The sequence below is a fragment of the Magallana gigas genome, chromosome 10 (assembly GCF_963853765.1).
Source record: "Magallana gigas chromosome 10, xbMagGiga1.1, whole genome shotgun sequence".
Classification (NCBI taxonomy): domain Eukaryota; kingdom Metazoa; phylum Mollusca; class Bivalvia; order Ostreida; family Ostreidae; genus Magallana; species Magallana gigas.
In genome coordinates this window covers 3908574-3934967 of record NC_088862.1, presented here as the reverse complement: position 1 = coordinate 3934967, position 26394 = coordinate 3908574, and the positions used below count along the sequence as shown (strand labels likewise).

Below are 26394 nucleotides of genomic sequence, written 5' to 3'. Positions count from 1 at the left end.
TATTTCGTTAAAGTTGTATTCGTTTGTAACAGCCACTCCGAACTGATGTGAATTGAATCTAAAGATTGCAATCACAACCCCATTAGATGTATAACAAGCTAAATGCTCACACATTGTTTTCTTTTAGGGACCTTGCCTATTGTTACATTTTCAATCAAACCCACCAAAACCTTCACCATCTCCTAGAATTATAAAAAGTCAGTTTGTAACTTAAATAGGTGAATCTGCTATTCTATGCGATATTTAGTCATTAATTAATATGTTGATAGTATGCTAACAGTATGCTATCAGTTAGCTGTCATTGGCAATTTTCAATCTGTCAGATATATTTTGCTAACCCTTTCTCCAAACAATTATTAAAAGTTTGCAAGTTTATCTTCAAATAATGTATGTTACTTTTAAAAAATTATAAAAATCACATTAACTTTGATAAAGAACTAATTATACGTCCTAAAAAATATTGGTCACCAGGAAGTAGATATTTATATTTTTCCCATTTTGTTTTACTTCATTTAAACGGAAATCAGCCCTCAACTATGAAAACCAATTTCCTATTACGGAGACATAAATCAAGTGATTAACCTATTTTATTACACATACAAAACAATTTTAAAGCAATTTTGTAATATTTCCGTGTAATGTATATTATGTACCGTTAGTGTTGATATTGTGGTACATCGCCTATATTTATAGGATTGTTTTAGTAAAAATAGAATTGTGAAACTCTCAAGACTGGAGTGGTCGTTTGAAGATGTTTACCCCTTATAAATTGATCTGCATTTTTGGTAATGTAAATTTTCGATATTTATTATTTCATGTAATATTTCATTCGGTCCTATGAGATATTGTGTTTTGTAATAAGGTCATAAAATATCTTAAAGAATGTAATCTTCATTAGCAGCAAACAAAATATATATACATGTAATCAGTCCGAACCTAATAGCAAATTGAAACTAGAACTTTTTTTGTCTTCAACAAAAAGTAAGGGCTTTTCGACATCCCCTTTCTCTTTTTTGATTGTAAATGTCAGGTAAAATCGTATCTTTTTTTTTATTTTAAAATTCTTTACTGCCTTGGTATAATCAGTTGCCTATTAGAAATATAACCTTATATAAATGCAATGTCAAAAAAAGATAACTGCAGCACTTTAAAAGTAAATATACTATTAATTTCTAAAAGAATATTTCCAAAAAATCATAAAAAGTAAGTATTCCTTTCTCAAATAGAAAACGTGGTATGCTTAGAGTATTAATGTTCTACGTTCATTGAGCAAAGCGAGATAACTCTTTCTAAATCAATTTTTCGATTAAAAGGTTGCAATATTCACACCCGTAATACTTCTATAAGAAGTAAATCAATGGCCCTACGGACCATAATTTATACATTGTACTCTTTACTCAAACTTAAAACCAAAAAGATTTTAAAAATCGGATGAAAAATAAAAAAGATACAGCTAATGGGTTGTCTTTGGCTTTGACCCCTGTGGATCTCTTATCTTTGAAAATTTTTATCTCAAAACATTTTCCGGTCTGCAAATTAGGTCCCTCAATATAAATATTAAATATGGAAATATTTACTTGAAAACTGTTTGAGAAAAAGTGGCACGCGTGAATTCAGTTTAACATTAAAACACCCATAGACGATTTTTTATCAACTTATAAAACCGGAAGTTCTCAATTGTTTCAAACGAAACTTTACATATATGATAATTATGACAGTTTTAACATTTTCCATTCCTCATTTAAAAAATTTGGTGGTTATTTCAATTTTCATTTTTTTCACCCCCCCCCCCCCCTTTTCATAGCTTGAAGTCTAATATCTCAAAAACAGCAAGAGATACAAAAAAGTTGTCGCTTACGATTTTGCATATCATACTATGAAGTATCTAAATCCAAAATTTCTTTGTTAATAATCAAAAAATAAAATAGATACAAAGGTCCTTTTAATATTTTGTTTTTTGCATGTGTAAACCGGAAGTATATAGACCGGAAGTCCAAAAAGGGACATACGGGAGAACTAAACAATTGCTAAAAGAATCTATCATTAAATTTTTATTTTTCTGTTCCGTTTTCAAAAAATCTATGACGAAACTTTGTCGAGAAGAATAATAATAACTAGAACTTTTTTTGTCTTCAACAAAAAGTAAGGGCTTTTCGACAGCCCCAGTTTCCCTTTTTTATTTAAAGTGTCAAAAAAAATATCTCTAATCTATTTTCAAATTGGTATAACCAGTTGCTTAGATAGGAATTTATTAGAACTGCAGTGTGAAAAGAAAGATAACTCCAGAATTTAGCAAATAGCTACACCTGTAATTTTCAGAAGAATATTTTCAAAAAATCATTCCAAAGTAAATATTCATTCCTTGGACGCAAAACTTGGTATGTTGAGAGTATTTGTGCTCTACATTTTTAGAGCAAAGCGAGATAACTCTTCCAAAAAATAATTTTGAAATTTAAACAAGTTATGATCTTTAGGCCATTCAAACCCCTATAAGGAGTCAAAAAGTGGCCCCTTGGACCATAATTTTTAAATTGTACTCTTTATTCTGAACTATTAACCGAAAAGATTTTGAAAATTGGATGAAAAATAAAAAAGATACAGCTAAAGGGTTGTTTTCAACTTTGACCCCTCTAGATCCCTTATTTTTCAAAATTTTAATCCCAAAACCTTTTCCGGTCTCCGTATTTGGTCCTTCATTATAAAAATTAAATATGAAAATATTTACTTGAAAACTCTTTGAGAAAACGTGGCACGCGTGAATTCAGTTTAACATTAAAACACCCATAGACGATTTTTAATCAACTTATAAAACCGGAAGTTCTCAATGGTTTCAAACGAAACTTTAAATATATGATAATTATGACAGTTTTAACATTTCCCATTCCTCATTTAACAAATTTGGTGGTTATTTCAATTTTTACTTTTTTCATCCCCCCTTTTTTCATAGTTTGAAGTCTAATATCTCGAAAACAGCAAGAGATACAAAAAAGTTGTCGCTTACAATTTTGTATATCAAACTATGAAGTATCTAAATCCAAAATTTCATAGTTAATAATTAAAAAATAAAATAGATACAAAGGTCCTTTTAATATTTTGTTTTTTACATGTGTAAACCGGAAGTATACGTATAGACCGGAAATCCAAAAACGGACATACGGGAGAACTAAACAATTGCTAAAAGAATCTAATATTAAATTTTTATTTTTCGGTTCCGTTTTCAAAAAATCCATGACGAAACTTTGTCGAGAAGAATAATAATAACTAGAACTTTTTTTGTCTTCAACAAAAAGTAAGGGCTTTTCGACAGCCCTATTATCCCTTTTTAATTAAATGTTCAAAAAAAAATTATTCTCTAAGTTTTTTCCAAGTGTTCTAAACGCCTTGGTATCCCCAGTTGCTTGGATATGATCTTATGAGTAGTGCAATGTGAAAAGAAAGATAACTCCAGAATTTTACAGGTAGTTACACTTCTAATTTCCAGAGGAATATTTTCAAAAAATCATTGTGAAGTAAGTATTCATTCCTCGGACACAAAACTTGGTATGCCTATAGTATTTATGCTTTACATTCTTACAACAAAGCGAAAGAACTCTTACTAAAAAAAATTTGAAATTTCAACAACTGATGATCTTTGGGCTTTCAAAACCCCTATAAGGAGTCAAAAAGTGGCCCCTCGGAGCATAATTTTAAGATTGTACTCTTTAATCTGAACAATAAACTGAAAAGATTTTGGAAATTAGATGAAAGGTAAAAAATTACAGCTAAAGGGCTGTTTTGAACGTTGGCCCCTGCAGATCCCTTATTCTTTCGAATTGTCTACCCAAAAACTTTTCCGGTCTGCGCATTGGTTGTGTCATTATTAAAAAAAAATGTTGTAATAATTACTCCAAAACTTTTTGAGAAAACGTGACACGCGTGATTTTAGCTTAACATTGAAACTCCCATAGACAATTTTTCATAGGCTCATAAAACCGGAAGTACTCAATATCTTTTATTCAAACTTGGAATATATGTTTAATAGTTCTATCTGAACAATATTTTGGCGTCTTATTAAAATTTGAAGGGTTTTTGAAATTTTTTTGGCTTTACATCCCCCCTTTTCTCAAGTTCGAGCCTTAATATCTCAAAAATGGTAAGAGATAGAGGAATGCCCACGCTTACGATTTTGTACAACTGGACAAGATGCATCTAATTCTTAAATTTGAATGCTCTAACTCAAAAAATAATAAAGATATTATGTTTCAATGAATTTTTAGTATTTCCCTTCTCAAAACCGGAAGTGCCGGAACCGGAAGTCCAAAACCTTACATACGCGTGTCATATAAAGGTGCTATAAGATTATAGCATTCGTGTTTTAATATGTTTTTCCGTTTTCAAAAAATCGCTGACGAAACTTTGTCGAGTATAAGAATAATAACTAGAACTGTTTTTGTCTTCAACAAAAAGTAAGGGCTTTTCGACAGCCCCAGTTTCCCCTTTTTTGTTTAAAATGTCAAAAAAAATCTGTAATCTATTTTCAAATTTTCTGAACACCCATTTGCTTAGATAGGAATTTATGAGTAGTGCAATGCCAAAAGAAAGATAACTCCAGAACTTTACAGGTAGTTACACTTCTAATTTCCAGAGGAATATTTTCAAGAAAATCATAATGAAGTAAGTATTCATTCCTCGGACACAAAACTTGGTATGCCTACAGTATTTATGCTCTACATTCTTACAGCAAAGCAATATTACTCTTACTAAATAAAATTTTGAAATTTAAAGAAGTGATGATCTTTGGGCCTTCCAAACTCCTATAAGGAGTCGAAAAGTCGAAAAGTTACAGCTAAAGGGCTGTTTTGTTCGTTAGCCCCTGCAGATCCCTAATTCTTTCGAATTGTCTACCCACAAACTTTTCTGGTCTGCGCATTGTGTGTATCATTATACATATACATTGTGCGAGTTATTATAAATATAAAACCTGTTATAGTTACTTTGATTTGATCTTAAATTAACATGGAATTCCAATAAACGAATTGATTTTTAACTATATACATTTATAATAAACACTTCTTTTTGACAGAACACTTAAAATAAACCCGGAGTTTTTTTTAACAACGTTTTGGTCTCATCAAGAGGATAAAATAAATTTCTTATATATCATTTTCTCATATAAACACAATCTGATTTACTGGAGTTAAGAAACTCAAAAAACTGACAATTCAAGCGCTTCATGGTAACTATAGTATGTTGGAATCATTGATATTCTTGCATTAATATCTTTGCCATACACATGATCTATCATTGTTCCACTATCAGTAGTTACTTCCGTTACTAGTTGAGTATATCCATTTCTCTCCATTAACTGTTTAATCGAAGAGCTCCCATTGTTTATGTTTTGATTAAAATCACCAATAATAAGGCAAGGAAGATTCAAAGTCTGAACAACTACTAACATTTTATTCATTGTTTTCAAAAAGCCTTCAACAGAATACGACGAGGGTCTGTACAATGTAATAAATAATACATTACTTGCTTTAAAAGCTATGTATTCAAGATTGTCAATAGGTAGAATAACTCGTTCATACTGGCATTGTCTGTTAAGCCCTCTGTATACAGATACTCCTCCTTTGGCTTGAGTTTGTATCGCATTGTCCGAAGTGTATGAATTTTTGCGAAGTTGATGAACTGAAGCAAACGAATTCAATTCCGTATTAGGAGCTATTTCATTTGTGAGCCATGTTTCTACTAAACATATGAAATCAATATTTTTGTTTCTTAAAGTAATCTTAAGATCTTCTAAATGGTTTTGCAAGCCCTCTATGTTGTGATACAACACTGTCAGTGTCTTTTCAGTCACCTCTTTCTCTGTTTCAAGAAACTGATCCATCGAGGCTAGAGATTCCTGGATACATGGATTTGAATATATTGACTTTTCATTGAAATTTCGCAACGTTAAACCTTCCAGAGAAGTTACACGGCTTAAGGCAACATAAGCTTGTCCTGGTTGAAAAATCTTTTTCAATGATACAACTGCTTTAGAAACGGTTAAACCTTGCACTTTATGAACAGAACATGCCCAGGCAAGCTTTAATGGAAATTGTTTTCTAACAATGTTACCGCCCTTTCCTACCATTTCTTCTACCCGCTCGATTAGAACTCTAAGTTCGCTATTTACTTTTGTTCCCCGTCGTTTACCAACATTGTTATTGTCAAAACAAACTTCTATCAACTTCACTTCCGATGTATTCGCCTTTCCATGTACCAATTTTGTAACAGTTCCAAATGCACCGTTAACCAAACCATCTGCAATATCTACGTTGTAAATCAGCATAACACGTGCACCAACACACATTTGAAGCTCTTTTACTAATCTGAATTGTTTTTTAACCGACGAAAGCGTGTTTACTTTCTGTTCTCCTCGTGATGCCTTTTGTTTGACACAGTCTTCGGCTTTTAAAACCGTTGGTTCTATTTCATTATTTGAACAGAGTGAAGCTAATGCTTGTGCATTGAATTCATTGACTTGAGCGTTTGTCGAAAATATATGTAATGCATTAACAATTTCGTCATTTTCTCTGCTCTGTAGTAAATCTTTGTCCTCCGAATTTAAGTTTTCCTTCTTAACCTTTATTCTACATCTGTTGAGAAGCTCGGCAAATTGTTTATCTTCCTTTTGTCTCATGATGTCGGTCAAAGTCACAAGTTTGAAAGAATCATTCCAAAGATCAAAGTAGCAATCGTTTATGAAAAGGGGTTTTCCCTTAACTGGTGGTAATTGGTAAAAGTCCGCAAAGGCTAAAACGCTCACATTTCCAAATGGGGTGAAATCTCCGGTTTGTTTAATTTGTCTTAAACGGCCATGTATGTAGGTCAACATTTTTTTATCAACCATCGAGATTTCATCAATTATCAACAATTTTAGCTGCCCAAGTTTTGTTCTAAGAGTATTTAACTTATCATCACCAAGTGGTTGATATTCTAATGGCAAAGCGCTGTTTCCAGGTATGGCAAATGTACTGTGAATAGTTGCTCCTCCAATATTAAATGCTGCTACACCAGTCGGCGCCGTTAACAATACAGATATATCGTCAGGATTTGCAAGGGAAGGAGCAAACAATCGGGATAATTCATAGTAAATGCTTTTTATCAAATGACTTTTCCCCGTTCCAGCACCTCCTGTGATAAAAACTTGTAGTTGCGAAGGCTGTCTTCCACCAATTGTTTCAAGACACCATGATTTCAGTTTGTAGAAAATCCTTTGTTGGGTTTCATTTAAAGATCGTATAATCTTTGAGCCTTCATCTTTTGAAATTAAAGGTTGGGAAATTTCAACTGAATTCGAAGACTTTTCTAGCAAATCAGGAACTTGCAATTCCAATTCAATATCGTCAGTTTCTTGAGCTTCTTTCTCACTTATACATTCGAGCCTTTCAACTTCTATTTCTGGACAAATCTGTGACCATGCATTTTCCTGAATACCACCGTTTTCTAGAGTTTCTTCAGCTTTTTCTAAGGCGTCTATATCTTTTTCAAATGAACGACGGTTCTTTTCAACTGTTTGTTTAATACCTAGAGAATTATAAAATTTCTCGTAGGTATTTCTTGATTTAAATTCTTCGATTGATCTATGTGGACAAAATAATTGCAAAATACTGAGATAATATTTCTCAGGTGCTTTGTCGGGTGAAAATCGTGGATAGCGTATGACAGCTTTTTCAGTTAATGTTCTTTTCCGAATGAAACCCAAGTTCTTTTGCAATGAATGAATGGGACTTCTTGGATTTTTTGATACTTGTGATGAAGCTAAAACTCTATACTCTGAACAGAATGCAGCCAAGCACATACTATCAAATTCATTAGAGATAGGCCTTGCACTGTATTTCTCCGTAAGGCTTGACATCCAAATTTTTTCATCAGCATCTGATTTTTTTTCCAAAACTTTTAAAGGTAGACTCATACGAATTGGATTTTCGCCTATAGGTATAAACTGAACTTTTCTTGAACATCCTTTCAACTGCAAATTGCATACTCTGAAAGCAGCCTCTTGAGCACTAACTTCTCTGTGATGTAAATATGCTGCTCCAAGTTTCTTCATGGCAGTTTTTGCTTCATGATTACCATCTCTTGCTTCTCGTTGGGTGCAATCCAAAATTTGACTCATTTCTCTTTCTGCTTTTGAAATGTAAGACACTATATAGACCACGCATGCATATGCATCAGTTATATATTGAATGTCCATATTTGCATTCCAGCAGGCGAGTAGCTGTGCGTTGTACTGATTGATCCATGATTCTTTAGGATTTCGTTTAAGGACAACACATGTTGACTTTGTAAGAGAGTTGTTTGCCTCTTCGAACTGTTCTTGAGTAATACCTAATGTCTGGAACAGTTCTTCAGCAACCATTTCTGTCGAGTCATTTTCTTTAATATAATTCCAAATCCTTGTTAAAAGTTCTTTCGATCTATCTTTTCGGTTGGTCTCTTCAATATTGTGACGAATAACTTTATCGTATTCTTCTTCTGAGAGATTCAAATCAACAGTCTTATATTAATATTTTCCTGTTGTGGATGACACACAAAAGTTTTTTCTGATGGTGGTCGTGGAAAATTGAATCTACATTCTTTAGAACCCTTTTTACATGACTTTGAATGCGACTTGCTGTGTGATTGAACGCTTTTAACTATTTCATATGTTTCATCATCTTCACAAGGAATTTCACAGGTAACATACGTATCAATAAAGTCAGCTACTTCACAATCAGAATCTGTATGCAATTTTGGTGCATCTTCAATCCAAAATAGACAGTGCGTATTGAAATAATTTATATTAATTGTGATATTTATAATAATATCTATCAATATATAATTATTCAATATACAGGGGGTTTGAATAGAAGTTCTGTCAATTTACAAGATGTTCACAATTGTGCATATAATATACAATATTATAGGACTTATGTTTGTAGAAAGAGAAATGTAAAGAAAAAAATGTACATTTTCAAAGAAAAATTAATGAAGCAATTCATTCTAAGCTACAATTGAAAAAATTGTTTTAATTATAGTTGTACTTCAATAGTGTCTGTAAATTGATTTTCAAAATGGAATACATCCCGGAATACTATTTAAATATTCTATTTTAGTAGTGGTTGTATTTTAATACTGATTGTAAAGTAATTCTTCAGATGAAATACATTCCCAACCAGTATTGAAATAATTTATTTCAATAGTGGTTTTATTTCAATAGTGGTTGCAAAGTGTGTTGCAACCACTATTGAAATAAAACCAGTATTGAAATAAAAATTTTCAATAGTGGTTGGGAATGTATTTTATTAGAAAAATCACCTTGCAACCACCATTGAAATAAAACCACTATTGAAATAAATTATTTCAATAGTGGTTGGGAATGTATTTCATTAGAAAAATCACCTTGCAACCACTATTGAAATAAAACCACTATTGAAATAAATTATTTCAATAGTGGTTGGGGGCGTATTTCATTAGAAAAATCACTTTGCAACCGCTATTGAAATACAACCACTATTGAAGTAATGATTTAATAGAGGTTGGGGATGTATTTCATGATAAGAACTACTTTACAGACACCATTAAAGTTAAACTACTATTATTTTTTTTATAATTGTAGATGGGAATGAATTACTTATAAATATAACTATGTAATCACTATTATGTTACACATTTGGAAAGAAAGAAGTTGTATATCATATTTGCAAACTATTTTGAAATGCAAGAAATCTAACGAATAATATCAAATACACAATTATTGTACAATTTTCACTGCTGTGTAGAAGTAAATGACCAATTCTCGCAGATAAACATGCATATACATTTGTTTTTATTTAACAAACAATTCAAATACACAATTAAGGTACTAAAGACCTGCATATTTTATGGTAATAGTAATCAAGACTATGATATAAATGTACTTATTTTAGGATTTTCACTGGTTTGCAAAAATAACCAATCCTTGCAGATTAACATATAAAATTGTTTTCATATTTTTTCTTTACCTTTCTCTTTCTATAGATATATCATGTTTTATGGAAATTGTAAATTATTTGTACTAGAAGACAACGTTGTAAATTGCCAGAACTTCTATTCAAAACCCCTGCATATTAAAACATAATTTATAGCTTATATATCATTATAGATTTATGTAATAATGAATATCCCTATTAAAATAAATAGTTTCAATAATGGTTGGGGATGTACTTCATTATGACCAATATTGAATGAAATAGATTATTTCAATAGTGGTTGGGTATGCTTTTTTTTTCAACCCCTATTGAAATAAATTATTTCAATAGTGGTTAGGTATGCATTTCATCACAACCACTATTGAAATAATTTATTTCAATTGTGGTTAAGGATGCCGTTCATTACAACCATTATTGAAATAAAATATTTTAATAGTGGTAGGATGTTATTTTAATGCCTATTATTCCGACTGTTCATAACACTTTCAGTTCCAGATGACAGGTGGTATTGTAAACATGACCTTATAGAGGTAAATCAAAGAACATAAAAATCAAAAAGGAATTCATCATCTCATAAGGCATACTTCTTTTCTTAAGAAACTCCGCTAGCAGAAAGGAAAGTGCTACAAACAGACATAATAATAGACATAAAACTGAAATGCATCATTAACCGCTATTGAAATACTGTATTTCAATAGTGGTTGAAATGAAAGGTATCCCCAACCACTATTGAAATAAATTATTTCAATAGTGGTTGAAATGAATTGCATCCTTAACCACTATTGAAATAATATATTTCAATAGTGGTTGAAATGAATTGCATCCTTAACCACTATTGAAATAATATATTTCAATAGTGGTCTTAGTGAAGTAACCCCCAACCCTTATGGAAATAATTGATATTAATAGTGATATTTATAATAATATTTATCAATAAATAATTATTCAATATACAGGGGGTTTGAATAGAAGTTCTGGCAATTTACAAGATGTTTACATATTGTGCAAATAATACACAATATCATAGGACATGATATGTTTGTAGAAATAGAAATGTAAAGAAAAAAATGTAAAATTTCAAAGAAAAATTAATAAAGAAATTCATTCTAAGCTACGATTGAAAAAATAATTCTGATTGTAGTTGTACTTCAACAGTGTCTGTAAATTGATTTTCAATATGGAATACATCCTGGAATACTATTTAAATATTTTATTTTAGTAGTGGTTGTATTTCAGTAGCGGCTGTAAAGTGATTCTTCAGATGAAATACATTCCCAACCAGTATTGAAATAATTTATTTCAATAGCGGTTTTATTTCAATAGTGGTTGCAAAGTGATTTTTCTAATGAAATGCATTCCCAACCACTATTGAAATAATTTATTTCAATAGTGGTTTTATTTCAATAGTGGTTGCAACACACCATGCTTAATGTGTACTTTTTCCTTGAAAAACATGGGTCTGTTGTGAATTTTCATAATACATTGATTTTTAAGATACTATTTTTACTCCACATCAACCATGCAGACCACACTCCCTCACTGTTTCACGTTTGAGAAATCTCGCTATTTGCTGGGATTTCTCAGATTTTATTTGCACACATTCCGGGACTCAGGTGCCTATTGACACCTTCGTTATTCCCAATCTTTAATAAATCTTTCATTCAACAATCACTAGCTTGCATATTATTATGCTATTTACCATTGAACAATTTGTATTTTGTAATGGATAACTATATGATTATCAATATACTTTAAAAAAAAATAAACAAGAGGCCCATGACCACATTGCTCACCTGAGACACAGTTCCAAACTATTTTGTATCCTTTTACAAAATTTTACATAGAGTTTTGAAGTAGTTTTTATAACTATTAGTTTTTAAAACTCTACAATATTTTTCTGTTTACTGACACTGTGCCAGCTATTGGCTAAAATTTTATGAAGTACATGTATCAAGGGTAATAACTCCATTAACCCCCCCCCCCCCCTTTGCACTCTTTCCAAATGGTTTCACTATATGCAAGTTTGATAGACAGTTCCATTCTTTCTTTATTTTTTTTTTATATGTGAAATTACTGATTTCTTTTATTGAAATTCCTGAGCAGAATAAATAGTAAGACATATATACCCACCCACCCCTCTCAGCCATAATCCTTGTCTTACATGTAGGTGACATGAAATATTATTAAAGATGACGGCTTAATGTTTTTTTCTTCTAAATATGCAGTCATTCTTTACTCTGTCAGTAGACCTTGTTTAAATATTATATATACATTAACACTAAATGACCATTTTGGCCACACCCTGCATTAAGAACCCCTACCTTATACACTATACGAGTGTTTTGGTTGCGCCCTAGATTCAAATCCCTAGATTGGGAGACATGAAATTTTAATTTTTGATGGATGGCTATATTTTCTTTTTTAAATGCAGTCAGTTTTTATTCAATGTCAGCAGAAGTAAAGAAGACATTTCTTTTAAACATTAAATGCATTAACACAATATGATTATTTTGGCCCTGTCCTAGAGTCAGAATCCCTACCCTCGGGGGACATAAAATTTATAATTTTGTAAGAGGGCTTCCTGATCTACAAAATTATGAATTTAGTTTTCCTTACAGGTGTGTGGTAGTATAAATGATAATTTCTAAACATTATATGCATTAACACTATACATTCATTTTGGTCCCAACCTAGAGTTAAAATCCATACTCCAGAGGACATGAAATTTACAGTTTTTGTAAAGGACTTCCTTGTTAACATCAAAATAAAAAATAAAGTAAACAAAGATTTTTAAACATTATACACATTAACACTTTATAGCCATACTGCCAACCCCCTTTACGGCCTGAACCCCTGACCCAGGGGCCATGAATTTAACCATATAGGTAGAGGAGTTCATTGACATTATAACCATGCATTCGGTAATTTTCCCACATGAGTGGGCGTAAAGAAGATTTTCTAAGATTTAATACATTTTCACTATACGGCTATATTGGCCCCGCCCAAGGGCCTGAACCCCTTACCCAACGGTCATGAATTTCACAATTTAGGTAGAGAACTTTATGGACATTATAACCATGCATTTAGTTTTTCTCAAATATATATGGGAGTAGAGAAGATGTTCTTAGAGTTAATACATTTTTACTAAATTGGCCCCACCCTAGAGCCTGAACCCCTGACCCAGGGGCCATGAATTTCACAGTTTTGGTAGAGGGCTTCATAGACATTATAAACATGCATTCAGTTTTTCATCACATGTGTGGGAGTAGAGAGGAAGATTTTTGAAAACTGGCCATTTTTGCATATTTGGCCCCGACTGTGGTGCCCTGGGAGTGGTAAAGCCATGAATTTCAACATTTACATTTCTTTTACCATAGAGATGCTTTACACCAAAAATTGCAACAACTGGCCAAATGGTTTCTGAGAAAATACTTTTGAAGGTTTACTCTATATATATAGATTCTTATGTGAAAATTCAACACCCCCTATTATGGCCCACCCTACCCCCAGGGTTTATGACCTACCTGAGGATGCTTTCACGCAAGTTTCAGCTTTCCTTTCTAATTGGTTTTTTAGAAGAAGCTTTTTGAAGATTTAGTCTATGTATTCCTTATGTAAAAATTTGACCCCCCCATTGTGGCCCAACCCTACCCCTGGGGACCATAATTAAAACAAACTCATATCTACACTACCAGAGAATGCTTCCACAAAAATTTAAGCTTTTTCAATTACTTTCTTAAATTTTGGTTTGTTTCTTCATAAAACAAAACAAATGTTGACTGTGTTTTCAGGCAACGTTGATTATATTAGCTCCTTTGAGACGAAAATATTGCCCTCTGCTTTGCATCGGGCAATATTTCGTCCCTTGGGGGCTTATAAAATCAATGTTGCCCTAAACCCCATTCAACATTTGTATAATATACACATGTAGTAATGTATTATATAATACATTATCATATTATAAAATATCATATCACATGATACAATATTATATATTACAATATCAATAGTTTTACAACATGTGATATAATTATATATTATAGAAACCAATATCATATTATACAATATTGTTTTAAAGGCTCAGATTAAGCATTCAAGCCTTTCAATTGCATCAGTATCATCAGACGCACCATCAGTGCAAGTTTGGACCAGTAGTTACTAAGATATAATCATCAAAGGGCACCTGCTCCAAAACCTTCAACCAGCTCTCAAAACCTTAACCTCTTCCAGCATCCAAAACCTATGGGTCAGACTCAGCATTCAAGCTTGCCAGGTTTATCAGTATCATAAGATACACCATTCATGCAAGCTTGGTGAAGTTAGAACTAGTAGTAACTAAGATATGATCATCAGAGGGCACCAGCTCAAAAAAATTTAACCTGCTCTAAAAACCTTAACCTCATCCAGCATCTTAAATTCATAGCCCAGATTAAGCATGCAAGTCTCTCAAGACCATGAGAAGGTCCAGATGCATAATCCATGCAAGTTTGGTGAAGATAGGAAAAGTAATAAGTTAGAAACAGGACCTGCAACAAAAACTCCAACCAGGTGGGTCGCTGACTCTGAGGGTATAGCATATGCTCCCCCCGACTTTGTCTCGATGAGGTAAAAAGTAGCACTTTGATATCTTTTACCTAAAATTATGAAACTCATGGAAATCTCCCAAAGCAAATTCTTACATGTTATTGAAAACAAACAATAATTATACTAAAAATTTACCTTTTGATAAATTGGATTATTATTAGGATTTTAAGAGGCAAATAGACATATCGGCCCCGCATGTGATTTCTTGTTTTTGTGAAAAAGTAAGCTTAAAACAATATTTAGCAAATTACTTTGGTTTCAACTGTGAAATCAATCATTCCTACCACTTTAATGTCTGTGTAAAAAAAATTCAAACACACCCAGGAAAATATTCCTATTTTAAACTTCGATCCCCCATTGTGGCCCCACCCTACCCCCAGGGGTCATGATTTTCACAACTATGAATCTACATTACCTGAGGATGCTTTCACACAAGTTTCAGCTTTCCTGGCTGATTAGTTTCTGAGAAGAAGATTTTTAAAGATTTACTCTATATATTCCTATGTTAAACTTCGATCCCCCATTGTGGCCTCACCGTACCCCGGGGGTCATGATTTTCACAACTTTGAATCTACACTACCTGAGGATCCTTCCACACAAGTGTCAGCTTTCCTGGCCGATTAGTTTCTGAGAAGAAGATTTTTAAAGATTTATTCTATATATTCCTATGTAAAACTTCGATCCTTCATTGTGGCCCCACCCTACCTCTGGGGATCATGATGTTCACAAATTTGTATCTACATTACCTGATGATGCTTTCACACAAGTTTCAGCTTTCCTGGCTGATTAGTTTCTGAGGAGGAGATTTTTAAAGATTTACTCTATATATTCATTTGTTAAACTTCGACCCCCCATTGTGGCCCCACCCTCAGGTGAGCTAAAAAGGTTAAGTTTACAATACAATAAGTTGTTAAAGTTGGTTCTTGGAAGAACAGACTTTGAAAATTTTCTTAATAAATATTAATATTGACAAATTTTTTACTTTTTTAAGCTTTAGTTTTTAAGATCTGTGTACAAACATAGAATTGTGAGCAAATCTCTGTATCTTGCTTTTAATTCGAAGCTTAACACTCAAATATGGTTAGTAAATAGAAATTGTAAACAATTAAACACAAGAAACATGCACTACATGTATAACAAATGAAGAACACAATTTTATTTTTTCGAAATGAATCATATATATACATATATATATCGTCAGCGATATCAAACTCTATTTAAACTGAATAAACTCGAAAAAATGCCGAGCATCTCAACAAAACCTATTGCATTAATCTACATGTACCATTACGCAAAAGATAATGCCGAATTACCGATAGAATGAATTGTATTTCAGTACCCCTACATCCGATTTTGCTTAATTTGCGCAGGTAAACAGTTAACTGTTTGATTTACCAAAGTCTCTGTTTGATTTGATACGTAAAAATCACGAAATACAGACGATAGTTTCCAGGTTACAAAGCATAATGAGAACGAAACGAAAATCAGAACAAGCCAACACCAACGTCATGTGTGAAAACTGTCAACGCATTGAAATATTTAGCCTCAATTTACTTCACAAAATCGGCACCAATATATTTTGTATGTTTCAAAATTTCCCTTCATACGCGAACTGTTGCACAACAAGCAAATTCATCATAGTCAGATCGACCCTTTTTCGTATAATGTCATTGCTGCTTTAAACAAAGAACCTCGTTTTAGAAGTATGGAATCATTTTACCGGATGCCGAACCCGAAGCTATTAAACTGATTGAAACACGCATTTCCTTTATTATTATTTTCGTAATAACTCAGATTTGAAACAGAATTACCACTTAATTTTTGCAATTTATATTTTCCTTCCCATAAGGATAATTTATGCTAAACTAGGTTGAATTTGCCTCGGTAGTTCTTGAGAAGAAGATTTTTAAAAATGCACCCCCCCTTTTCTACAGTTTCAAGGTTTTCTCCAATTTGAATACAGATCAAACTTTTATTTCTGCAATTTATATTCGCCCTCCCATAAGGATGCTTTGTGCCAAATTTGGTTGAAATTGGATAAGCGGTTTTAGAGAAGAAGTTCAAAATGTAAAAAGTTTACAGACGGACAGACGGACAGACGGACGACGGACAAAATGTGATCAGAATAGCTCACTTGAGCTTTCAGCTCAGGTGAGCTAAAAAGTAAATGAATTATGTTTTGTGTGCTTTAAAAACAAAAATAAGTATATTTCCTTATAAATTAGGTTGCGATACGTTTATAATACAATAACTCATCATGGTTACAAATATCAAAGAAATTTCAAAGTTCAAAAATAAATTATATTTTCTTTCTGCTTTAAACAGTCTTTGAACAATTTTCAAGGTTCATAATTTGAATACATTTACAGTGTGTCCCTAATTATAATAATAAAACATACTTTTATTTATTTCATTTCCCGTTTGAAACAAGATTACCTATGGTATGGTTGTTTACAAACAAATCCAAAACACATGCTATTTAAAATGCTCGACCAAACCGACTGCATTATCGTGTTTATTTATTGCAACAAAATCACTATATACGTTTATCGCTTACATTTTTTTTGGAGGCCGTGCCCGATAACAAATAAATTTACATATAAAATTTGATTTCTATCGGACACGGTCTCCAATTAAAATGTAAGCGATAAACTAAAATAATATTTAGTGTAGACTGGTCCTCTGTCTCTATCGTACGCATATCAGACAGGCATTGCCAGTCTATATTTAGTGAATGTTTACACCTTATTGTATTCTTCAGCCATTCTTGATTAGGCAAATTTATACTCATGCAGTGAGTTGTCAATTACCAGGGAGGCAAAGTTGGATTTTTTGTACACAATGTAGTTGAATAAATGGAAAAAAAATCTTGTAATACGTTTAATAGTTTAAGGAACTGATTTCTTGTGCGCATTTAAAAAGCAGTGCAGAGCATGAATTTTTGGACGATTGCCAATCCAGACGATCGCTAGAAGGCTGCCCAGCATTAGCTCGACGCCTTAAAAAGTAAAATAAGGCCTAAAAAAGAAAGTTGTGTGTTTAGGGTAACCCAACCTAAACTAAAAAAAAAAAAATGCCCCAATCCTACCATTTTTAGATGTCTGTTTTTATCCAATTGTGAATTTTATATTATTTCTATTAAAAAATCTGTTTTATAATATGAAACAAACAAACATTCTTAGGATTCATGCAGAAAAAAATATGATAAAATAAAACAAAATCCCTACCTACCTAACTTAATTTTTCCATCAATGTAATTACCCTAAACACACAATTTTTTTTTATAGGCCTAATGCGGTTTTTCGTTCATTTCAAATTATTTTTCATATCAGATTCTATTTTAAGGTAAAATCCGAATGAATAAAACAAGAGGCCCCTGGGCCACATCGCTCACCTGAGCAACAATGGCTTCATATGGGCATTTAAAGGATATTGTGCCATATGGCCATATAGTTAATCTTTGACATATGTACCGTTATGGAATATCATTTATACGGAAAATAAAAATATCCTTTGCAAGATATGTGACTAAATTTTGGGTAGGGGTTAACTTACAATTCCCTTATTTAGCCCAAAAATTTAATTGGTCTTTCCCATTATAAACGATTGCTATTTACCTGGCGTAACTTGTGTGACGTTTTATAACTCACATAATCGATTAATACACTCAACAGAAAATGTTGTTACCTGATATGTTAAAGAGCTTTTCTAATCAAAGTATTGACAAGCATATAACTCTAATGTACTGAGTAGTTGGAGCTAAATAGACTGTGAATATCTGCTTGGATGAATGGATGGCTATGTGGTAGAGCTCTTGACTGGAGTTGCAGGGGTCCCCGGTTTAATTCCCAGTCCAGCTATATGTTTTCAATATATTTATATGCTCATTTCCTCTTTTTCCTTTACATTGGTGAGAACCAACCCATGGAAATAACAGGTGAACACCTGCCAAAGGAAAGAACCACAGCTGGTCTTTGAGGGCAAAGACATTTAAGGAAGGAGGAATGTAGTAGTTGGGGCTATATCATGGACCGTTGATATCAGCCTGGATAGCTTAGTGGTAGAGCTCCTGCCTGGGGTTGCAGGGGTCATGGGTTCGATTACCGGTCCAACCATAATTATGTTTTCAATGTATTTATATGCTCATTTCCTCCTTTTCTATTACAGTATTAAGACCCACCCATCTTCATCTTTAATCAAAAACAACATATGGTTACAAAGATGATTTTCCGCTGCAATTTTTTTTAAAAAACGATAATACATTTATCCTCATAATAATAAGGTGTCAGAACTATGGAAACTGTTTAAAAGATGTCTTTTTGTTTACCCGTTTTTAAAAAACTATTAATAAAAAAATTGGTGAAAATTTCATATGACTCATCGAATAAGAAGGGGCTCAAGAAAGTACATGTAGTTACATGTATAGCATATCATCCTTTTAATTTTTCTGTACAAGTATTTAATGTTAAGCGATGCATTTATAATGATCAACCAAAATTTCAGCATCAATCGTAAACTAATGAGCAAGATACAGAGCTCACAATTCTGCTAGATTTATGTCATATTTTTGTTCACATGAGTTTATTACATTCAACTTTAGATTTTAAACTTGGTATTTCCTATTCACCATTTAAAATGTAAACAAACTAAAGCATGGTCTCAGCTCTGTGTACAAACATACTCTGCATTTAGTTTATAAATTGAAGCTTGACAATCAAATACAGTTAGTAACAAGAAAATTGTAAACAATTAAAACAGAGGAAAAATGCACTAAAACAAAGAAAGAGCACAATTTCTTTCTCAAAATGAATCCTTTCTATAACTACATGTTTCCATCAGGGAAAATAATCCCTGTTTAGATTGTAATTGTTTAGCATTTTAACAAAACACATTGCATTAATCAACCATTACACAAAGACCACTATGATCTTATCATGATCATACCGACTTTTAGTATGTTGTTTATATTGCATCAGATTTTCAATTTTGCTCATTTTTCGCCGATAAACAATCAGCCGATAGTTCGTGATCCCCAAGTTAAAAAGCATAATTAATGTAACAAAAATAAAAACAAGCTAAAACCACTGTCAGTAGTGAAAATATCAACGCATCGAGATAGTTAACCTCAATTTACTTCACAAAATCAGCACTTTTATATCTTGCATGTTTTAAAAATTCCCTTTGCACACTAACAAATTTATCCTTGTCATTGATTGATCCTTTTATCATACGTCCAATATGGCTGCTTCAAACAAAGAACTTCATTTTTGATAAATGGAATTCCCGATTTTCGATAGTCAAGTCATGCAAGAGTTATCCTTCGTGAGTGCAGGTATTGTTCACTTCCGGTTATAAACAATAACATGGGGAAAAATTACTGTGCCGTTAAAGACTGTCACAATGTCTCTGGGCGTATTGGTAGATTTGGTAAACCGGTAAAACTGCATGAATTACCAAAGAAACAACACCTTCGCACTGCGTGGCTTAGAGCTATAAGCCGTAAACACTTTAATCCCAAGCGAACTCAGGTAAGAATTTCTCTCAGTAAATTGGAGGCACATACAAATCGCCGCCACCTTACATGTTATAAAAACGCACTTTCCTCAACAAATCAGGACCCTCTCCCTTGCCTCCTCTCTCTCTCTCTCTCTCTCTCTCTCTCTCTCTCTCTCTCTCTCTCTCTCTCTCCCCGAAAGCGTATTGATGATGAACTTTTTCATTGGAGGCACATACAAATCGTCGCCACCTTACATGTTATAAAAAACGCAGTTTCCTCAACAAATCAGACCCACCTCCATGCCTCTCTCTCTCTCTCTCTCTCTCTCTCTCTCTCTCTCTCTCTCTCTCTCTCTCTCCAAATGCTTATTGATTATGAACTTTTTCATTGAATTCAGGTGTGTTCTGACCACTTCCCTGAAGGAAATGGAAGGACTTGGAACAATCAAGTTCCAACCCTTTTCCTTCCTCACAAGACAGTGAAATCAGTAAAAGTAAGACTGTCAACGAACAGTAATAAGATGAACATAGAAAGCCCAGCCCAGGCAGTAGATGTTAATGACCACAAGTGAGTACTGTAACACTTTGTATCATAATAACATGTTATACTTTATCATGTATATAAAAAAATATTCTATTTAAAAAATCAAGTACACATATTTGTAACCATAATAACCTGAATGAACATTTTAACAGTGTTATTTACTTATATTTATTATTTATTATAAAAGTCAGATAATGAGCATAACTATGCAATTATTCTGAGAATGTCAGAAATATGATCCTTTGACTATGGTAGTTGAAAAGTTTACACAAAATCAAGTGTTCGTTACTATTGGAAAAATTGAATTGAAAATTTTAACATTAATTATCTTATTTTTTCAGTTATTCTGTACATCAAATAGTGAAAGGACCATCCCCCCAACATCGAAATTTAGATATCGATTCTACTGATAGCAAAGCTAGCAAGGATATTCTGCCATCCTCTTTGGACAACTTTTTGAACTGTGAACTCCCAGAGATAACCATTGACGATATTAAGGACAATAATGACAAAATGTTGTTTTATACTGGACTCCCTGATTATGGCACATACAGAGCATTATTTGAAAGCCTAATACAACAGGGAGCAGACAAGCTTGTGTTGGATTCTTCAGCTATGAAAACAGAAACTGATGCAAAGAAAGGGGGAGCCAAGAGGAAGCTTAGAATTGAGGATGAATTTTTTATGGTTCTCATGCGATTAAGGCTTGGTCTTTTACTCAAAGATTTGGAATTTAGATTTAAAATTTCGTCTGGAAGAATATCAAGGATCTTCAAGGCATGGATTCAGTTAATGTGTCAGTGTTTGCAGACAATTGTGTTTTTACCACCATTGAAAGAGATGAAAGCGATTCCTAAGTGTTTTGAGAAGTTCAGAGATACTCGTATTGTCTTGGACTGTACAGAAATATTTGTTCAAACTCCTTCATCTCTACAAACCCAGAGTCAGACTTTTTCCAACTACAAGGGCCACAATACACTGAAGTCTTTGATTGGCATCGACAAAATTGGAGCAGTAGTTTTTGTATCTCGTCTTTGGGGTGGGTCAGTATCGGATACCCAGATAACCAGAGAAAGTGGACTATATGATCTCCTAGAGGAGGGTGATGCTGTTATGGTGGACAAAGGATTTATACATATTAAGGGCGATTTATCACAACGTGGAGTTAAATTGTACTGCCCTCCTTTTCTGACCAAAAATCAATTTACCAAGAAGGAAGTTGAAAGCACCAGGAGGATTGCATCTGCACGCATACATGTTGAGCGCAAAATGGAGCAGATCAAGAACTTTCGTATTCTGCAAGGAGTTATACCAATAAGCTTATGTGACATTGTAGATGAAGTTTTTTTTGTGTGTGCATCTCTGACAAATCTTTTACCACCTCTTGTAAAGTAGGAATAAGTACTAGGATATATGTTGTATCTGTGATAATCATGTTATTATAAATAAAACATGCACACATCTCATTGTTATAAATCTAAAATGTGCATTTTTGATAAAATCTAATGTAACAAACATGAAAATAAGAAGACAAATGAAATTTGTTGTACATGTGTTTATTGAATTTGCATATCAATATCAATTTAATCAAATTCATTGTTCACATATGTATCTATAAATAAAATTTGCAATACCAGTACATATTTCTATTGCAATACATATTTCTATAGTAATAATAGATTTCATTGATTATGATATAAGGTTTACATCGAAATGTCCATTAATTTATTATTTCATCAGGACCGGGTACTTGAATTCAATAACATGTTCCATGGATCTTTAATACATCCTCCAGGCTCAAGAGAGTAATGAAGGAATCATGTTGTCAATATAAAACTCATGAAGTTTCTTCTTTAATTTATCCCAATAATCTGCATCAAAGGAGACCTCAACTATTTTAAAGTCTTTTTTAGTGTACAAGACAAAATCACATGTATCAATTTTGCAAATGGCCATTTGACCTTGCACCTGACTGTAATATCGGTGTGTAGACTTTAATGATATTTCATTTGTATCTTCATCATATATACAGCAAAAGCCACTCAATTTGCAAGCTTCAATGATTGTTTTTTCCCTAACACTGTATGGACATTTTATTTCTAATAATTTCCTTGAATCTTTTTTATCACAATACACAATACCATCAGGACTTGATCCCAGATATGCATGATGCTCACTTAGGAACAAACCACAGTCGACTACATTTACTTTCTGTTTGTTAAAAAGCTTTTTATGTGCTATGTATCTTTTTCGAGCAATTGGTTCATATTTCCTTCCCCACCTTAATGCTGGGGTATCTATGGAGTCATGACCTTTTCCAACAAATTTTTCGATTAGTTTTTCAGGGGATGTTGAATCCTTACGGACATATACATCATGAAAGTTGGAACTAGTTATTCTGCATTTTCTTGCAGTTTTCCACATTTCATTTTGATTTTGACCACGTGTTCTAATTTCTAACTCTTTAATTATGTCAAGAGATACATTAGATATTGCTTCTATTGCTTTCTTAGCTGTTGAACAGGGGCTTATCAACTCTTTTATATCAATGTATTTGTCAGACTTGTAACTTATGTATTCAGAGGTTTCCACCTCTTCAAATCGAGCAACATTTAAATCGCTATGAACTTCACAGTTTTTTTCAGGTGTTATCATTTGCAATAAAACAGCATTTGAATTGATGTTGCTCAACTTACAACACAATTGTGTTCTGAAAGAATCATTTGGTACAGGAGGGGGGAATTCACATCTTGATTTTTCTGAAGGTTCTTTACCATATTTAAGCTTTTTGAATTGAATGTTTTTCACCATGTCCGCCTCTCGCTTTCTCTTGCTTGGCTTTGACCACTCGCAGGGCTTTGATGTACATGGCTCTTCATTTTTGTCTGTTGTGTTTATATCTTCCAGGGAAAAGAGAAGGCCTGCAATATGGGTGCACCCCTCACCAAGTCTGAAATTGATAATTTTGATAAGAATTTAAAGTTTTAAAGTAACATGTCAATAAAATTTAAATGCCTTAAATTAATAATGATATGCGGTATAAATGTATACATATAGCTACATGTATAATTCCTTGATAAAGGGCTTCCATGTGCTGATACTAGTGATAACAAACACTGTATAATTCAACTGGTTACTACATACTTAAACATAAAATGACGTTAGTATTAATTTTTAGGGGAAAAATTCTCAAAAAATTAAAATAAACAATACTATACCCTGCAGGACACGAGCAATATGCCTTTGTTATAGTGCATGGAGAATCTCGTGACACTAATATCCATTGGTTGTACATTCCCTGTTTCATAGATGGGCTGCATTTCGAACGGATATAGCAAAATTTGCTTTCTTCGGAAATTAAGTTAATCATTATTTTTTGTACGTATCCTTCCTTAAAAAAGTTAAAACCTCTGATAAATTGACGATAACACTCCATCTTTTCCTTGTCTTCCGTCCTGTGACTGCTGTGTAATAGGTAATTTTCAACATCATTGTGAGATATTTTTGGAATTAATTGTATTTCAGAAGTCCAGCCGGTTTTTAAAGAGTCTATTGAAACTATTTTTTCATCGACTAGATTGGGCTCAGAATTGACAACAGACTTAATATTTACATCGTCATCCTTGTTTGTTTCGTACGCTCTTCTCGCCAGTTCAAGCTTCGTGCCGCTTATTTTTTTACCTTTACTCTTTAAATACGACTGAATATCGGTTTTCTTGTAATTAAGAATATCTTCTATCGTTGTTTTACTATCTAAATGCATAATGTTTGGTTCAAATTATAGCGGGGATTTGACTTTATGCTTACTTTCAATTCTACCGGAAGTGTTTATACCTGCATTCAAGAGCGATAACTCGTCAATCGAAACGACGGAATACCGAACCTAAAGTTTTAAACCGATTGTCATTGTCCACTTCTTTTTTGTTATTTTCATAATTAATTCAAATTTGGAAAAGAATCAGCATTTAATAATTGCAATTTATATTTTCCTTTTCATATGCTATAATATCATTTATATATCGCACAGTCCTCTAACTCCATCACTACCCTAACTCTCTCATTTTCAAAAAACCCTAAACATTTGAAATCAAGTGCGATTATGACTTCATTTTTTGCATGTCATTATTAATCTTCAATTGAATGTCAAGACATTAAAACGATTAAATTAAAAAATGTGTTAAACATAACAAAATCACACCTAGTTCATTTTATGCACCATTAATTGCGTGAAATCAGCTAACACTTTTTCACGGATGCACTTAAATATCAATATATCTGACATGGGCGCCCATTCAATCATTTACGGTGGTTAGTCATTTTCAGAGAGGTTAAGATAAAACATTTCACATGTAATGCATTTTTTATTAAGCTTATCAATACACTTTTTTTTCATCCACAATAGCGTTTATGCACCACACTTGATGATAACGTCAAATCGCTCATATTGTAATTTTTGCCTTATACAAGGTATAGATATATATATGATATGTCGCTATTTAGAATATGCTATATTTATAAAAAATGTAATAAAAAAATAATATAATAATTAATATATTCATTAATGATATGAAATATTTGATAAGAACAGTAATCAAACAGCATCCATGCATTAAGGTCATTGTGATTGTTATTAGGCTAAAAAAAAATATGTGTGTTTCCGGTTTCCCACCCGGCCCTATTTTTTATGCGCCGACCCTAACACTTTTTATTCCAATCCAGATTACCATGATTGGTTTAAACAATAGAGTCTTTACAAATCAGAGTTTAAAAAACGCTTGTAACAATTCAATAGAAAACACCACTTATCAAAGCATTTTAAAGATTTTTAAGTGCAGATTGACAGCATGGATGAAAGTTATCCTTTAATGAGTTGGTTAATTTAATAGCTAAATCATCAATGCAATAAATAGTTCCTTAGGGCAGTGATGTATTATAAATGAATATAAAGATGTACATGAAAAAAGCAGAGGGAAAGTTTTTTTTATTAATATATATATGGGTGTGGAGACTGCAGACATCGTAACTCTTTGAATAGTCCTAACAATCATTCACATAATAAATATGATTTTTAAATGCTGCATTTCAATTGCAAATGAAATTTTTAAAATTTGTCTTAAACCATTAATTAATTTAAAACAAAAATGTTGAAAAGATTTAATTCTAAGGCTCTCGTCTGATCAAGCAGAATTTCCTCTGTTTCTGAATTCAACACCTACAGTTACGATATTAATGTCCACTGTTATGTAAGTTGACCAGGAAAATAGAACTAATAACTGCTATATAATATTTTTGTGATAATGAGTATTATACTCTGTTAAAGGGACTTGGACAAGATTTAAGATCAAAAATTTTATTTTTTATGTATAAAATGGTTAACTGGTCATTTTAAATGATTGACCAAAATATTAAATGTTAACGTCAAGTTACAAGCGAAATACAGAGAAAAGAATTGGTTGTCATTTAAACAAAGCTCAAGTCTTATAGTTGTTTACAAAAATGTAATGTAGAGAATTACAATTTCATAGATAAAATGACATGTAAAAACCAATTTAAACTAATTCAATATCTTCATAAATACTATTTAGTATTATCAACAAAAGAAAGATACATTTGATTGAAACTTACCCCAATACAACACATATGTAAAAACTGACAATATTTGAGCTTTGTTTACAAAACAAAGAATTACAAACTCTGTATTTTGCTTATAACTTAATATTTGACTTTTAAATTTTGACCTATCATTATAAACTTCTATATTTATCAGTATTACTTTAATTGTAATATTATGCC

The 26394-nt window shown here is 32.4% G+C and overlaps 2 protein-coding genes across 3 annotated transcripts in view; both read left to right on the top strand.

Annotated features, from left to right (window-relative positions):
• The first annotated feature begins 608 nt into the window (after positions 1-608).
• The window catches only part of LOC105334499 (uncharacterized), a 49257-nt gene continuing 23471 nt past the window's right edge, over positions 609-26394 (top strand). Inside the window, exon 1 of one of the 2 annotated variants that reach the window (XM_066073078.1) lies at positions 609-785. The gene's annotated coding sequence lies outside the window, so the exon portion shown is untranslated. The remainder of the gene's footprint in view (positions 786-26394) is intronic. The other variant, XM_066073079.1, reaches the window with a different exon arrangement.
• Positions 19846-22193, top strand: LOC117684866 (uncharacterized). Its single transcript, XM_066073745.1, has 3 exons — positions 19846-20089; positions 20456-20625; positions 20943-22193. Exons 1-3 carry the CDS (start codon positions 19925-19927, stop codon positions 21994-21996), a joined length of 1389 nt encoding a protein of 462 aa, XP_065929817.1. The 5' UTR covers positions 19846-19924; the 3' UTR covers positions 21997-22193.

Bases quoted from the DNA above. Each gene is read 5' to 3' on its own strand.
- LOC117684866 (XM_066073745.1), top strand. From the start codon at position 19,925: ATGGGGAAAAATTACTGTGCCGTTAAAGACTGTCACAATGTCTCTGGG. The intron at 20,090-20,455 runs GTAAGAATTTCT...CATTGAATTCAG, and splicing joins TTAATCCCAAGCGAACTCAG to GTGTGTTCTGACCACTTCCC. The intron at 20,626-20,942 runs GTGAGTACTGTA...TTATTTTTTCAG, and splicing joins GTAGATGTTAATGACCACAA to TTATTCTGTACATCAAATAG.